This window comes from Perca flavescens, chromosome 7 (genome assembly GCF_004354835.1).
Source record: "Perca flavescens isolate YP-PL-M2 chromosome 7, PFLA_1.0, whole genome shotgun sequence".
NCBI classification, from domain to species: domain Eukaryota; kingdom Metazoa; phylum Chordata; class Actinopteri; order Perciformes; family Percidae; genus Perca; species Perca flavescens.
Window position 1 is genome coordinate 25,617,283 of NC_041337.1, and position 16,997 is coordinate 25,634,279.

At 40.6% G+C, this 16,997-nt stretch overlaps 1 protein-coding gene across 1 annotated transcript in view; it reads right to left on the bottom strand.

The window, feature by feature from the left end:
• Positions 1-16,997, bottom strand: part of sema3h (sema domain, immunoglobulin domain (Ig), short basic domain, secreted, (semaphorin) 3H) — a 51,591-nt gene that overhangs the window by 16,799 nt on the left and 17,795 nt on the right. The window contains exons 3-9 of the mRNA XM_028582619.1: positions 13,877-14,031; positions 8,515-8,577; positions 7,619-7,738; positions 6,150-6,243; positions 4,452-4,571; positions 3,532-3,677; positions 2,768-2,882 (exon numbers count right to left, since the gene is read on the bottom strand). Of these exons, the coding sequence (XP_028438420.1) occupies positions 2,768-2,882; positions 3,532-3,677; positions 4,452-4,571; positions 6,150-6,243; positions 7,619-7,738; positions 8,515-8,577; positions 13,877-14,031 (813 nt within the window). The remainder of the gene's footprint in view (positions 1-2,767; positions 2,883-3,531; positions 3,678-4,451; positions 4,572-6,149; positions 6,244-7,618; positions 7,739-8,514; positions 8,578-13,876; positions 14,032-16,997) is intronic.

Genomic DNA, 16,997 nt, shown 5'->3' on the forward strand with positions numbered 1-16,997 from the left:
TGAGGGCGTTCAAGATCTTAAATATGTGAGTCAACAACTACACAAAGACACTAAAAGAATATTACAAGTCCACAATTACACAATACACTGTTTGTAACTTCCCATTAGAAAAAGACATAGTTCAGACAATGCTTTCTGATCTGACTTCGCTATCGACAGTACAACATCATGTGGAATTTGTCTGGTTTCTAGCAACGGTGCCCAAGGCTCATGGGTATAGTATTACAGTAAGACCCAAATATATATCAACATAGAAAGACTCTAGCCGACCAGAGGAGTTTAACGGAGGACCTTCAAGTTGTGAAGTGACTGCGCTACCCTTTGTGTGAACAGAAAAACAAAGTTTTAGGATGGATTTGACCGACATGGTATCGAATACGTTTCACCTATAAAAACAGCACTATTTGGGTTCAGCTCCTGTCTGCTGTGAAGACAGGAGATGAACCCAAATAGTGCTGCTTTTTTGTGTGTTTTACACAAAGACACACACATAAAAAAACACACTCACATTTGTGTCATTTGTATGCAGCTAACTCAGCACCCTCAACATGTTCAGCAAATTTTAACCATAACTTACACACACACACACACACACACACACACACACACACACACACACACACACACACACACACACACACACACACACACACACACACACACACACACACACACAGCCAGGTGGAATCTACTGCTCTGCTGCTATGAGGGACCCGCAGACTGCCAAGGGGTTATGGGATTTGTAGTGTTTCTGTGTGGCGGAGCGTGGCAAAACACAACACTGACAGCATTCTTGACCTGATGGGTTAATCTCTTGTATATGGGTTTGTGGTTTTGTGTGTGTGTGTCCTGCTGAAGTGTATTCACAAACAACTTTGTATGCACCCTTATCAGATGTGTAAAACGTGACCGCAGGCATGCCTGGTAGAAATGTTTATGCTCCTGACAAGTCAGAACTGTCTTGTGTACATAGACTGAGGCTCAAGTATGTGTGTAACAGCTCAAAAGCTGTATTTGTGTGTGGGCATTCAAATGTTGCATGTGTGTCTGCATAAGGGGTTGACTATATAAAAAGAAAAAGAGTGTATGATTTACTGTATGTGTTAATGTACTGTATATGTTCACGTAAATGGTAATTCTGTGCGTGGGTGTCATGTCGTTTACTCTGAGAATCTTCTGTTTACAAAAAGAGCAACGATAAGACCCCAGCCCTGTCTTCACAACGCTCTCCCTCTGTTTCCATGTTCTCTGTCTGCATGCCATGTGATGCTGACATCAGAGTGGCGCAGCAGAAGCATGTTAGGTTAAACATTGGAATTTCCCCTTGCGGGATTAATAAAGTGTACATTATTATTATTATAATAACCCAGAGGTCAATGGATTGAAATCATTTTCTGCTAAAGCTTTCATGGCACTGCTGTAAAAGTGACATTTATGCTTTACTCTATGAGGTCCTGGAGAGTTGTAAGCATTCATACCTAATGCATTGTAAAGAACTGGGATTGTGGGTTCAAGTCCCATCTGGGGTGACAGCAGAGTGGTGTGGTTACAGTGTGCTGGTTGGATAACACAGAGATCAATGGTGTAAAACCCTCTGCTGCTTACTTTGTTTTACAATGACTGAAAGTGGGAAGACAAATACATAATTAGTTTTAGTCTCCTGTAAGCTCCCAAAACAATTGGATCTTAAAATTCTGATAAAGTCTAACTTATTTCCACATCAGTTTAGCTGCAACGTTTAGGGTGTCGTAATATGCGCATGTGCACCAACTACCCATGTGAATATGTCCACTAGCAAAGACACCTAATGTAGTATAAACAGGACAAAGCACAATTTATTTGTGAACAGGCATGTGCCCCCGCATGTCTTTAACTGCTCTTCCAATGTGTGTAGTAATGGGGTGTTCAGAGGGCAGAGCAGAGTCATTTTTTTATCACTGTAGTACCAGAAGCTTGGTGAACTCATTTAATCCCTAGCACTCAGCAACTGTGTGGGTGTGCAGGGCCTTTCAAATGTTACACAACTCTGAAGGCAGGTGATTGCCCTTCATAAATGAATAGTATTGTATTCATCACCACTGAAAATCAGTGTCTGTAGCTGCAGACTTGTCCATCTGCAGCTACAAGTTTAGACAAAGAGCTAAAGGGCTAACATCCTAATTCGCTTAAAATACACATGAAAGACTCATACCCACATAGACCTGCTCCTAAGGAGACACACACACACACACACACACACACAACCAGCCAGAGGACACTGGCGTAATAATAATGAATAAACCCACAGGAACTAAATGTTGAGGCCAGTTTCCGTGGTTACCAAGGCTGAGGCATGAAGACGAACCCAAGGTGACCGACAGGGCTGTTGATCACCGTGGTAACGGTGGAGCCATGCAGACACAGACACACACACACACACACACACACACACACACACACACACACACACACACACACACACACACACACACACACACACACACACACACACACACGCACACTGAAGCTGTGGTTGAGTACTTCTAAATTTCTGCAAAATCTCCTTCGTCATTTCAAAATATTTGAGCAAAAGGTTCCAACTCTTTGTGTATCACACTCAAAAACACAAACACCCACATACTGGCTGAGTATCTGAACTCACTTTTATGAAGCATTAAGTGGCAAAGCTCCAGCTGTTGATGTGACCATTGATTGACGCCTGTCTCATGTGATTAGTTTTACTGTGCATGTAATATGCTTTTGCCATTTGATGCCTGTGTATACTCACGCAGCTGGTCGAAGTGTGTCTGTAGGCCGTCTGGTCCTGGGACTGAACACACCATACGAGCCTTCTGGAAGGTACTCCACTTATTGACTAAACTCCTCTGGCCTCCAATGTCATTCTACACACACAAGATAGAGTAAAATATTTCTAATCATCACTCATCATTCCCATCTTCATCTACTTCAAATTCAAAGAATGCATAAACATAGATGACACTGGCTTATTTATATTTTTAAGAATATTCTATGTGAACCTTGTGGAAGCTAATGGGGATCCAAATAAAGATTAAAGAATATGAAGCCTTTTTATAAACATTCTAAACTATAATTTTTGAATGACTATGACTTACCAAATGATTTTATTTTAAAGCAAACATAAGCAGAAAAAAACCTTCATGCAAACAAACGAACACAGCCAAGCATGTTTACACATGTCGACATAACAAGGGAAACAACACAAACTTTCACAGTGTATGACAGTGTATCGCAGTGTATCACAGTGAAGACACAGTGAATACACAGTGATAGGGACAAACATAAACAGTACCCTATACACAGACTTCAGAAGGCATATCTATACGAGCTGGCAGGAACATTCAATCACACATAGCTGCTTTTTACGTAAACACACCTGAGCAGGCACTGATCAGCATGTACGTACTCTCCCATTTCAGGCAAACACATGTTTACATAAACTACATGCAGACAGTTTCTGATATAAGCACACAAACCTGGTCTCTATCTTTCTCCAACAAACACACTCCATACCTTGCACACGCGTGCCACTCTGGAGTAGAGCACTTTCCCAGCAGCCCCTTCTGCCTCCTGAGCGCGCTCAGTGAAGAACACGTAGACCTTATCGTCCTCTGAGTTATCAGTTTCAGACAGTGGCGCTACCCGCACAAACTGGGCATCTGGGGAGAGAGAGAGAGAGAGAGAGAGAGAGAGCGAGAGAGACAGACAGACAGGTACAACTGAGTTTACAAACAGCAGAGAGAATCAACATGTATCTTGTTGTTATCAGCAGCAGACGTGGACACACCGGCCTGATAAAACACCAACCGGGCATGCAGGAGATGGTTTTAGAGATATCAATTTAGAGCAAACGACATTCAGTTTAGAATATACAGTTCACAAAGCAAGAAGTTAAGAGAACGATGATTGTTAAATGTATTGGTTTATATCAATCTAATGACTTGACACCAAAGAGAACACTTTATTAAAAAAAAGATGTACAAACATACACATATATGCATTGAAGGAGTAGTTGTTTGATAAAGAATTTAAATGTTGCTGATAATATATCATTATTGGATAATCTGACTTTAAAAGACCCAGCGAAACCTGAACTGTTAGCGTGTTAGCAGTGTGCCAGTGTGTTTTAGTTCTAACACACCCTGACTCACACTTTACAAAGAAGACAACCAAGAGACATCCTGGGTAGCATACTAACTAACTGCAAGGTCATTTGCTGTGGTGTTTTCTGGATGAAAATACATTAAAGTGAAATTCCAATATCTGCTGATTTGGACCTGGGACTAGCCATCTCAGGAATGTTGTACAAAAACTACATAAGCAGAGACTTCTGTTGTGGCATCCGACCAGTGTAGGTAAGAGATCAGTTTTCAAAAGAAAGGACGTTGTTTTTACTTTTGTTCTGGTTCTCTTTGACATTTTTTTGCACTTACCCTGCAGCCAGGTGGAGTCGTACTGCTCAGTGCGGATAACATGACGGCTGCCGAGACTACGGAAGAAGGCTGAGTCCCGGCTCATGAAGTCTGAGGTGATCCCAGCATACAGCTCTCCGTCTACACAGAATAACAAAAGGTTTAGGTATTTAATTTATTCCAACATATTCTCACAATAGTTCATGCAACCAGATGGCGTCTTTTTGTTACATCACCCTGTCATGTCTTGCAAACGCCATGCCCCCAGTCTGTAATGCAGGCTTTCTGTTAAATATTTGTAGTCTCCAGCCCAAGCCAACTCTAAAGACATCTCATGGTGGTGGCATTGTGGTGCCCCCAGTACCACAGTGAACTTATGGGGCCATTGTTGTGTTATTATATCACACATACACATTGTTGCTTTGTAGTGGAACTCACTATACGCCAACCAAACTGGTCTCCTTGTCTGCTTGGGGCCCCAGTGGCCTAATGTATACGACACTGGCTTCCTACGCCAGGGATTTGGGGTTCAAGCATATAGATAGCAGAGGAGGTATTGAAACCATCCTCGTCTTTCTATTCTTTAAGGAAGTTCAAATAACCTCCACTTTCCTTAGGACAATAACCCGCTGGTAACAAAGGTGTCCTTGTAGTACATACCGCACAGAGGGAGAAATGAATCTTAGATGAGACTAGAAGCTGTTTATTCCTTTTGTTAAAGAGAGATAAAGAAATACTGCATTCAGAAAAGAATATTGAGCTCGCACCTGCATCTTCCAACCTGCTCTACTGATCAAAATGTCCACAAAGTCTGAGTCCATGAATGTTGGGGTTCCATCCTAATTAAAGTATTCTATGCAAAACAAAAAGGTATCTATAAACGCTTTAGGCTGCCCTAAAAGTTATTGTAGGACCAGATTAATATGCAACTTCATTTTATACAAAATATGTGGTAGGGGGTCCCTGATCCGTCTCTATTTCAGTTAAGGGGTCCTTGGCTTAAAAAACGTTGAAGACCTCTGACCTAAAGGATAAGGCACTGGCCTCCAAAGCCAGGGACTTTGGGTCCCACAGCAGAGGGGCGCAGCAGATGCATCAGGGGCCCATAACCCAGAAGTCAAAGGATTGAAACCATCCTCTGCTAACTGTTCCTTACGAAAGTTTAAGAGACATTTTACTGACGATGATAACCGTGCTGGAAACAAAGGTGTCCTTGTAGTACAGAGCAGTACAGAGAGAGACATCATACTTGAATGTGATTAGAAGAAGGTGATTGAAAGCAGAGTGGATTGAGACTTCCAAGAACAACCTATAACTAATTTACGCAGCCAAAACTCCTACACTCAATACTGTGTTTGAACGCATCCTGTGAAAACACAGACGGAGCATTAAAGCTGCTGCTCTTTGCTAACATGCTGCTCACAAACATCTCCTGTGTAGACACGGTGTAAGTATGTTTTACTGCACCCATATTATAAAAAACTAAAATCTCTGGCAGCTTCAAAATAAATGTAAACATTATGAATCATAATAGTATATACAATGTCAGTAGTGTGCTGATGTTTCTGCAGAAGGTGTGTGGCAACAACAAACCCATGTTTTTTGTTTAGTTGTTTGATTCATTTGTCTTTTGCTCAGGTAAAACTGGTCATCCACACCTACCTAAAACCTCACAGACAAGTGATAGCTGTTCCTATGAGAACTTATAATTCAATTTACCAACGACAGCGGAGGCTGTTTTCTGGAACGGATCGTAGGGACATTTCCCTTTCCCACACTCTGTCTGGCTGTAGGAGAGAGTCTGGTGCTCCGACTGGCAAAGAAAACAGAGACAGCAGTAACTCAGAGAGAGGGGGAGAAAATCAGCTAGACAGAAGAATACAAGAGTTTGGGCAGACTGACAGGCTGTGACTCTTTGATTCATTCTATAATTCATAAATACTATCATTCAGCTGCACAAATAAGCAGATAGACTTTTTCAGCCTACCACACATACGGACAGAGTGAGCGGCTAATTGAGGGTAATCAGGCTAAGTGGAGGGATTTTAAAATGTGTGAAGTCCGGTCTTAAACTAGTCAGCACCACTAGCTCCTCTAAGCACCATGTCTGAACCTCTCTGATCTCACACAGCCTTTCATGGGATTACAATTTACACAAATATGAATGCAGGAATGCATATATCCACACACACATAAAATCACACAGTCTCAGATCCCACATTCAGTTAAAACCTCTCACACACACACACACACACACACACAGACAGACACACTGAATGTAGAACCATTAACCTATTTCTGACAAAATGATAACCCACATGTGTCTAAATTATGAGAAATTACCAACGAATCAGTGTGGAATGAAGAACTCTTGGGGTCTAGAATTACACTGACATTATATTTGAATTAAAAATGTCAACTAAAAAATCAACAGTGTCGGGTAGCCCCTAGAGTCAATAAAAAAGGTACACTGTATATATTATAGACAGATGGCACAGGATGAACCCTGGTAGATATATATGGGCATAGGGGCAGACACCACACATATGATATTTCAGCTGCTGATAGGCCTGTGTATAGGGGCTGGGACAGGGAGTTTGAACACACACACGCACACAGGAAAGTGGGTGGCAGGAACAGCATTCCTTCATTATAAAAAAAGTGTAAATTTCTTATATATTTTTTATGTTATTTAAATTTTGTTTATATATATTATATTGTATGATCATATGTCTGCAAAACTTTACATTAGCCTGCATGCTAGCTAACTAAGGAGTTACAGCAACCATCAGATGCGATGGGGATTATGGGGGTTACATGTTTTTAACAAAAGAAAATTACATCCACTGCAAAATCCTGCAATAATGATTATATTTGAAGTTGCAGTGGCCCTGATCCGGATCCGAGTCCTTTAATATTGAATATCTGCTGATACCAATCTGATACTTATTTATTTTTACCTAAATGCTTATTACTGTAAATATGTATCTGACACACTGAAATTAATTGTTGTAGCCTTTTAAATATGCCAACTACTTGATCTAAATACTGAAGGTCCTGATTAAAAAATGATTTAAGTTTATAAGCTTTGATTATTATTCCCCTTCCAGGCATTGTGACAAAGGGACCACTTTCTAGCTGGTTACAGAAAAGGATTTTTGTGTGTATATGTGTGCTTGCAGCAATACCTGTTGGAAGACGCTGGTAGCTATGAAAGCACATCGGGGGTTGAAGGCTCCAGTGCCACAAACATACAGGTGAGTCTGATTAAAAGGCTGCAGAACTCGCAGGAAGTTAGCACACTCCAACTGGACAGAGAGAAAGAGAGAGAGAGAGAGAGAGAGAGAGAGAGAGAGAGAGAGAGAGAGAGAGACACACACACACACACACAAACTGTTGAATTTCTATCACAAAGTAACAATATTGGAAAAGTAATAACAAAAGGAGCCAAGTTTAATTTTATTGAATTTTGGATCTGTTGTGCATATTAAAAATGCAAACTTTGCCCAAACTGCCAGAGTATTTATGCACAAAAGACATGAAGGCTCTGGCTACGCTGAACTTGAAAGTAAAATATGTTTGCTGGATGAACATCACCTGTTTTTCTTTTCTTCCCTGTCAAAGTCTGTCCATTTTGTCCTGTACATGTCGTTTTGTTGCCTAATAAATCTAGCCAACCTGCATCTTGATATCCTCGCCAGCATCAGAGCTCTGTTGTTGGTTCATTGTTCCCAAATGAATCAGATCCAGTCAACTTTAGTTCCGCACTAGATTGTAATCTGTCATGCAACTGCCTTGCTTTATTGCTGCAGAACTCTTTAGACAGTTTCTTGTGTGCAGCGGCAGTATAACATTGCAGCGTATGAAGTGAAGAAAGGATGTTAAACCTGATATGACCTGACCTGTAGGCCACTGATCCATATCTGTGTAGAATTCTGTGTAAATGAATTTGTCTTCCCTGTGTGTCTTTAAAACCAATCACCTGCATTCATGGTAACACACAGTAGTGTGTGTGTGTGTGTGTGTGTGTGTGTGTGTGTGTGTGTGTGTGTGTGTGTGTGTGTGTGTGTGTGTGTAAAATCACCTCTGGATCCTTCCCAGCCATGAGACATTCTTGGACACGGTCTGGACTAGCTGGCCAGTACAGCTACAGAGAGCGAGAGAGATAAAGAAAACAAGAGGAAGAGAAAAATATTTAAAAAACAGCTTCTATTACTCACTCTAAATCCCAGATAAAAGGCTTTTGGCATTGACAGGTGCTTGACGAGGAAGAGAGGCAGGGAGAGTCGACAAAACATGACTAATCTACATAAAAAAATGCAGGAGGAGAAGAGGGAGATTGTAATACCTCTTGTGAGTCAGCTTCAGGGAGGAAAAATAAAAACCGACTGGCAGCGCAGCTGAGTCTTGATGATGAGTCAAGCTGTCAAAGCAGCAGTGATGACCGTCTTACCGTTTAACTGCGACAACCGTGTCTTTAGCTACAGTCACATGTGCACAGTAATGCAACAGTTGTCATTAGTTTGGATAAAGCAAACAGTTTATTTTCTAGTTGTATGAATTGTGGTTGGTGTGAATTGTGTGAACTCTGGCTAAATGTCCTGTTAATGTAAACAATACTCATTTTGTCATTCATAAACATTTGTTTCAAATATAATTATTTGTGTGATTACACCAGTTCCAGTTGTGCCAATTGTTTCGTTACAGCAGTAAACTATTGTGGCGGTATTGAAGACTCCATGGTTAGGATGCTATTTAAATCCTAGCTAAACGTGTTTGAGAGAACGGAAATCTAAGGACCCATTAAGCTTCCAGCTGTTCTAACTTGGTTTTCTGTCATGACAGATTTGTTTTCGTTTGCAACAAGTTTCTAGTCTGTCTGATGTACGTTAAGGGTTTTATAGGCTACGACAGGACAATAAGAATCAGATTGTGGGCCTAGTACGTTAAAAGAACAGCAGGCTGGCTAGAAAGCAAAAATGTTGTCCGATTTGTTTTGGTTAGACAGTTCGCCCACACAGAAGCCAACATACTTGCCTCATGTCTTATTCGGATCTTCAACCAGCCCACAGGCCAGTTCGTTATACTTTATGTTTTATATTTTATAATGTATTTAGGCTCTTTGCCATGTGCATCATTGCCAAATAAGAAAATTAATGACAAAGGAAAACCCCTGCTATACAGAAATAAGGGCAAGCAATGAAACCTGTCAAATGTATGGCTCAGGGTGCGATATGAAGACGTTAACTGATATAAGTATTTAGTTAAGGCGTGAGAAAGTCTTTATCCACTTTTTTTTTTTAAACTGTCTACATCACTATGTCTGAATAAAATCCCTATATTGTTTAAGAATCAGGTCGTATTTGCTTGGGTCTGTTTAGGTTTGGTTGTGAGTGTGTGTGTGTGTGTTTTTTTTTAAATGGATTAGTTCATTCTGAGTTTCGGTAAGAGGGTTCACCTAGGTTCACCCAAGAAAAGACTAATTATCTAATCAGAAAATGGATGACTTCAGCAGCGGATTATTTTTAACGTAATCAGTATATAACAATAAAAACACTCCAAAATGGGGATTATTCCACTGCTTTCATGTCAAAATAATAAAGGCAAAGATAACGAGAGAGAGAAGTGCGTCTTTGTGTCATATAGCAGCTACATGACTAAACTAAATATTTTCCTGAGTTGTTCCCTCAGAGCAGTGAAGCAGAGATTGAATCGATACGATAAGTGAAAACAAATGCAGGAATTTAACTTTTGTTTTAGTTCACATCCCTTTCAAATGAAAAGTGCTAAAATATCACCCAAATGAAAACTCTGATCAACCAAGTGTCATCATTAGTAGTGAAAGAAATAAGACATGATCCGTGCATGGATGTTGGCCCTTACAGAAAACTCTCTAGCTGCTGATTTCTTTTCTTTTTTTATGGCTCTACGAGTCTGAATTTGCTTCAATCTATAAAATGTGACACCAACTCTTCGAAAGTGATTAATGACAAATGATGGTGCTTTCAGGAAACAATTTATTCTGGGTGTCCAGTAATCGTTCCCTGATGTAGTCCTTCCCGCAGAGCCTGGTGCGGAGCCGAGACGATCAGATTAGATTAGAGACCACGTTCCCTCTTATCTCCAAATACCACACACTGACAGGAACATGGACCACCACTAAAGGATTCTCACCAGGTAAGTAAATTTACCTCTGGCAGTTTAAAAAACATTCAGGAACATACTGGGTTTACGCAAAATATAGAATTCACTGGCAGGAAAAAAATACAAATCAAACAAGGAAAAATTGATGTTGAGAAATTACACATTTCTGTACTTTGGCGGATAATACCAGTGCTGAAAAGGAAAGAAACAAAATAGAAACAAAAGAAGTAGTGAGAATGAGTAAGGAACAAATATGCAACAGAAAGCCACAAACACACTCAAACCCTTGGTGACCCTCTGTGTAATGTGGGTTGCCAGCTGTGGACTCACACAGAAGGAATGCCTTGAGTTTTTTTTGGCCTGATCAAAGAAAAATGTGACTGAAGGCAACAGTGTCACGTTTGGCACCCTGCCCTGAACTGTGATGGACTGGAGGAACTGTTTACGTGTCCATCTCTCTGTGCCAAAATCAGTTTCACTGAGCCAGTAAGACTGCGCATATGTGTTAGGTTTAAACTCATGAAAAGAAAAAATAGGAATAACTTGGTCTCAAGCTGCACTGATAAGAAGCTCTGGATGTCAGTAGCAGAGAAAATAAACAGAAATGTGGAGAAGATGGCACTGTGAGTGGTTTTAACACCACAAGGGAAGGAACTGCACATGAGCTAGAACCGTATAACAGACTATAAATACTGTATGTACAAATATATTACTTTACTGCCAGCACGGAGCTGAGTTATGAGTCGACTATGACTATCCTTTTGTTGGCTCACTGCATTGCTGAGTGGGTGGCTGGCCAGCTTGACTGCTGACTGTTTGTCTGCTTGCCTACCTGATAGCGTGCGTGTACGTCTGACAGATGAAGATATTGATTTCATCCAGCAGGGCAGAGTTATGAAAAGGCAACATTGTCGCTGTCCTTGCAGTGACCCTGAACTTAAGCAGACTGGTTGGCAAACTGTCACTATGTCTGTCTGGATTAAAAAATTACAGCTGCCGAAGAAAACCCACTTTATACTGTATATACTTTAGCAAACCTGTAATTTATATCTAATAGTCAATGTTTTTCTTTCAAGCCAGATTTCTATGTTCCTGTGCACCTAAAAGTTGGTGTGTTGCCTGCTGAAAATCTTGCTTTGCGCTTCTTTGAGTAAGAATAGCACTGATGTTAGATACGTGAAGCATCCCACAGCCCCATTAGCATGAGTGACATGTGTCCGGGCGGGAACTTGACCAGCTGAATCAAGACAGGGCAGCGCAAAGGAGTCTGCATCAGGGTTTTAAGATTCATATCCGTAATCTTCATATTATCCATGTTATGCGAAAATCCTGGTATTTAAAATGTTGATATACACATAAAAAGAACTTGATTATTCAACTACATCAGAAATTGCACAAAAGCATGACACTCACTGGTATAAGAAATCAATAAATAAATAGGCTAAAAAAAATAATAGCTATCCAGCGCCAACAAGAGTTCTGCTTTTTGGCAGTGAACGTGGACAGTGGTGGAGGTAGGAATGTGAGAAATGTGCAGAAAATAATTTGTGGCCTGACTAAAACCCATTATCTTGCTATCTGTTTGTCCATTTGGAAAGTTACAAAAATAAGGCAACAAAGGAGTTTTCTCCCTCACTGAGGGTGTCCGAATAGTAGTTTAGAGTACATATCATACTGTATATACATATTTTTTAGACCTCTAGTAGCGCTATGGAGCTGTTTTTCAATGAGTGGGTCTCCATTTTGTTTACCTCTTACACACGCACAATGCACACGCACACATGCACAGATGACGTGTTGCACAGTCCTGCCAATGGTGTCACACTGATGCAAAAGCAAAAGCAGAGAAGAATAAGACTGCAAGCTATTAATGATGTAAACTAAGCTGGATTTAAAATACTTAAAAATCGGCTTTGCAAATGTTATATCACTAAGGAAATGCACTCGACACGTTCGTTAGACCTCTAGGATACACACAATATGTTTTGGTGAGTAACACTGAATGTAAAAGGTGCAATATATAATACCGACAGCAAGTGTTTAAAATAGTTACTGCAGTACAAATTCAAAATACTGGAGAGAGTCGTCTCCCTTTCTCCCCAGACTCGACGTTCACGGAGGTTGCCAGGCTGAGACCGCAGCATTCACAACAATGTTGCTAGACGCTTGTCTCCCATATCCAGACATTACTTCACAGCACAGTGGAGTAGCTAACGGTAGATGCTGGCTATATTGTCATAAAAGCCTGTGTTCATGCGATGCTCTGTACCCAACTGACAGGCACACTTTTTCAGCTTAGAATTATGGTAGTAACCGCTAAAACCACAACAACCTCGCTGTCCTCTCCACCCGACGGACAGACACACTTCTTCTGCTTAGAATTATGGTGAGAACCGCTAAAAATAACGCTACCTTGTCGTCCTCTCCACCCGACTGAACACACTTTATTGGCTTAGAATTACGGCAACAAACACACTGCAAACTCACGGTTCTCTCTTACCGATTTACAGCCCCCCCTCTCTTGGCTTAAAATAACTCACCGTTGTCGGCTCCGGCCGCTGAACAGGCTACACATTGTAAACAGCTTGCCTGGTCCTCTCGTAACGTTAGCTAGCAGTTAGCAGGGTTAGCATGGCGGCGTTAGCCAGGACCAGTCGGGATCACTTTACTGGCTGTGTCTCAATTGTTTTTGCGAGTAACCAACTCGGGTACTCTAGCTATATAATTCAATGTGAGTACACAAGGTTTGAAATGACAATCAAATGCCTGTCCTTTGTAGTCGTGATAAATTAGCCTGAAGATAATGCTTACCTGACTTAGCATGTTTCCTTAATGACGCATTGGGGTCATTTTTGGATTTATTACAGTAAATATATTACATATTGGACCGTTAACATAACTTTTGTTTGTTTACAAGAAAACTCCAAAGTGCCCCTTAAAGTTCTACAACTAACACAGGCTTGTTAGGCCTTTGACATACTTTAGTTCCAAATATAAGTGGATAAACTAAACAATACATGGTGATGAGGCCAAAATTAAGTGCACATTTTCAGTGACAACACTGCAGCTTTAATGGAGTGGCCGAGTTAGAACAAGGTGGAAAGGTGAGCCAGGGGGAGATAATGTAATTCTACTAGTAAAAAACTGTTACTGTCTGTGTGAAGTTAATTCATCTTAATATGAGTTACTAAAGGTAAAAACCAGAAAATAGGGGCTAAGCTGTTGTGTGTGTGTGTGTGTGTGTGTGTGTGTGTGTGTGTGTGTGTGTGTGTGTGTGTGTGTGTGTGTCTTCCGGTTCTAACCTTGCGTGGGTTCTGAGTTATGTCGTCCAGACTGGTAGACAGCAGGTTATCTTTCATGGCCACATACAGACGCCTCCTGTCTTCGTCAGGCTGCAGGGAGTGCAGGTCTCCAGCCACCAGGGGCAGCGTCAGCAGGCGGCCATTCTGGATCAGCTCTGGCAGAGGGGAGGAAGACAAAATGAAGGATTACAATCAGCAAAAATTAGCTCGCGGCTTGTTCAGTTTTGAAAATGTACAAGGGAAGAAATTAACATGTAATACACTTTATTGCAGAGAGTAAGATGAGAAGCTGGATTCCACCTGTGCATTATGGAGCTCAAGCCAGGAGTTGCTTAGCTTAGCTTAGCTTAGCTTAGCATAAAGACAGGAAGCGGATGAAACAGCTAACCTGTCTTTCTACAAAAAAACACCTTTCAGCACCTCTAAAGCTCATGAAACAAACTATCTTGTTGGTTTTAATCCGTACACAAACCGGAATGTTAAAATGACAAGTTGTGGTTTTACTGTGAGTAATGAGAGCCAGGCTAGCGGCTTCTTTATTCTTTATGCTATGTAAAAGTAAGTTTATCGACTCCTGACCTTAGCTCTATAGGGGGGAGTAGAGTCGAGTTTTTAATGTTCCTAATGGGAAATTTGGTTTACACACAGGCATGGTTATGAAGAACAACAATAAACACATAAAGATACAAATTTTAAATACACACAACACCCAATGCAAATTTCTGTTTTTGTAAGTTCAGATGGTCAGAGTTTTTTTTTTTAAGATTTTTGGGCATTTCAGCCTTTAATGGAAAGGACAGCTAGATATGAAAGGGGATAGAGAGAGGGAAGACATGCAGGAAAACAGTCACAGGTCAGACTCAAACCCTGGACCTTCTGCATCGAGGCATACATACATGCGTGCGCCTGTTCTACCAACTGAGCTAACCTGGCCACAATGGTCAGAGTTTTTGAGGATTATTTTTTCAATCAGATAAACTGACATGTTGGTCAAAGACACACTTTCCCACACCTGCAGTATCTATCACATGCACACACATACACAATTGTCAATCTTATCACACTGGACACCTCAGGTGAATCAAAAAAAACTGGAAGGAATGTATCTTTGTGAATAAACAAACACAGACATGCACACTTACACACAGACACACTGTACCTGAATTACATCTCCAGACAGATTTCACGATAACTAACGATTCTGAAAGCACAGATAACAAGCGTGCACCTTAAATGTTTTTTGAATGATTACACTGTTGCGCCATGTAAACTATGAGAACTATGAGAACACCGCACGTCCGTCTGTCTTGTGTTAACTTTCATATTTTAACTGCCAAGTGTTCAGTGGATTGGACTTGGCGTCGGCTCATAAAAACTAAAAGCATAAACATATAGGCTTTAAAGCAGCACCAGGCATGGCTTCACACGTTGGCAGCTCTAAATAGCAGTGAGAGGCAGAAAGAGCTTATGAAACACAGTTTGAACTTCAAAACCCAGAAAGCTGGGCCCATAATGTTAGTAAAATGCACACAGCATAGTCTTGACTAGCAAGCTGGCCACTCTGCGATGCTTTATACCAAATGATAGCAAAGGGACAAGAGGGAGAGGAGTGCATTTTCCAACCAGACCCTAAGGAGAAATGGGATATATGGGATAATATAATACAGCTTGTAATTAACATAAATTATTGCTCAGTGTAGCTTTAGCACACAATATCGGTTCACTCAGGGGAAGATTTAAAGGAGTTATTAATGATTAATCATCTTTCACTGCGGCAGCAAACTCAGCTTGCTCTTATTAAAAGCAAGATCGTGTATGGTTTTGTATCGTTAAAGTGGTGCTTCGCTTCTTCCTTTTGCAGTGAACACCTCTCAAACATATGCCGTGTTTCCTCAAACCGCTAAATCTGTACTGAAACAAAGATCATACAGAATATAATCTGGTCAATATACCTTACATTAACACGGGCACGGTAGCGTTATCTTCCAGCATGGGCACCTTTACTGAGAATCATTCATTCAAACCTAGCAGCTCTAACTCAATGAATTATATATATACGTTCTTAAACCTTTCTACCACTGATGTGTTGCCCTTTTGATGTATACCCTCCTGTTTTTACCTCTTATGAGTTTCTCCTAATGTCAGCAATTGATTTTAAATTTTTTTATTCCAAATCACTTTAATCCTTCTCTTCAGATGTTTAAAGGAAGACACAAGGGTAAAATACAGTTAAGCATTCTGATACATATAGTGTGTATCAGAAATTCACTGATTTTCTACCAGTGTCAACCAATTTCTGTAAGGATCAACAGGAAATGTAAACCTGCAATAGAAAGCTAACTCATGTAGCTTTGTGTTTGTACGGACATGGCTGTTGATGTATCCGTCTCCGTCAGATTTCAATGCAATCTGATCAAGTTAAAACCTGTTCAACTTCTTCTGAGCTGATGAAATGAAAAATACATTGTAATTAGCCAACGCTATCCTCACGCCTACAAAACACAAAGATAAAACTTCTTCTCATAGTACCTCTGCTTTTCCCACCACATTTATTATCCAAACTACAGCTGACTGAAGCAGATGTGGGATCTAAGAAAAAAAGTAATTAATGACTCTGAATTCTTTCAACACTCTGCAGTATCTGTTCTTTATACGCTACATATCACGTTAGTTGGCACGCGGGTATAGTATTAGAAAAAAGAAAATGGTTTGAGAAGAGTTATGAAAAGATGAAGAAACTTATAGGGTGAATGAAAAGTGTTGAGGAGTGAACACTGAGAGGAAGAAAAGGAAAACAGAAAAAAGGAGAGATTGGCATACGTGGTGAGAAGTGGGACACTGCTGAGGTGCTGGAGATTGATCCGAAAGACTGAGAAATAAATGAGACAAGACCACTGTCAAGGACCATGAAATGAATACAGACTGGATATAAAATACAAGGATAGATGAAGAGTATCTTAAGCTATTAACACACAGGCAATGCAGGTGCCGCTTGTTCACCTCATTTCAGCTTCACGCAGTCCCACAAATATGGATTTTCTCACTCTGGTAACTAAAGATGCCACCGAGCTGTAAACTCCAGGCTTCATATTTGGCCATTTCCTCACGCACTTTTAACTGG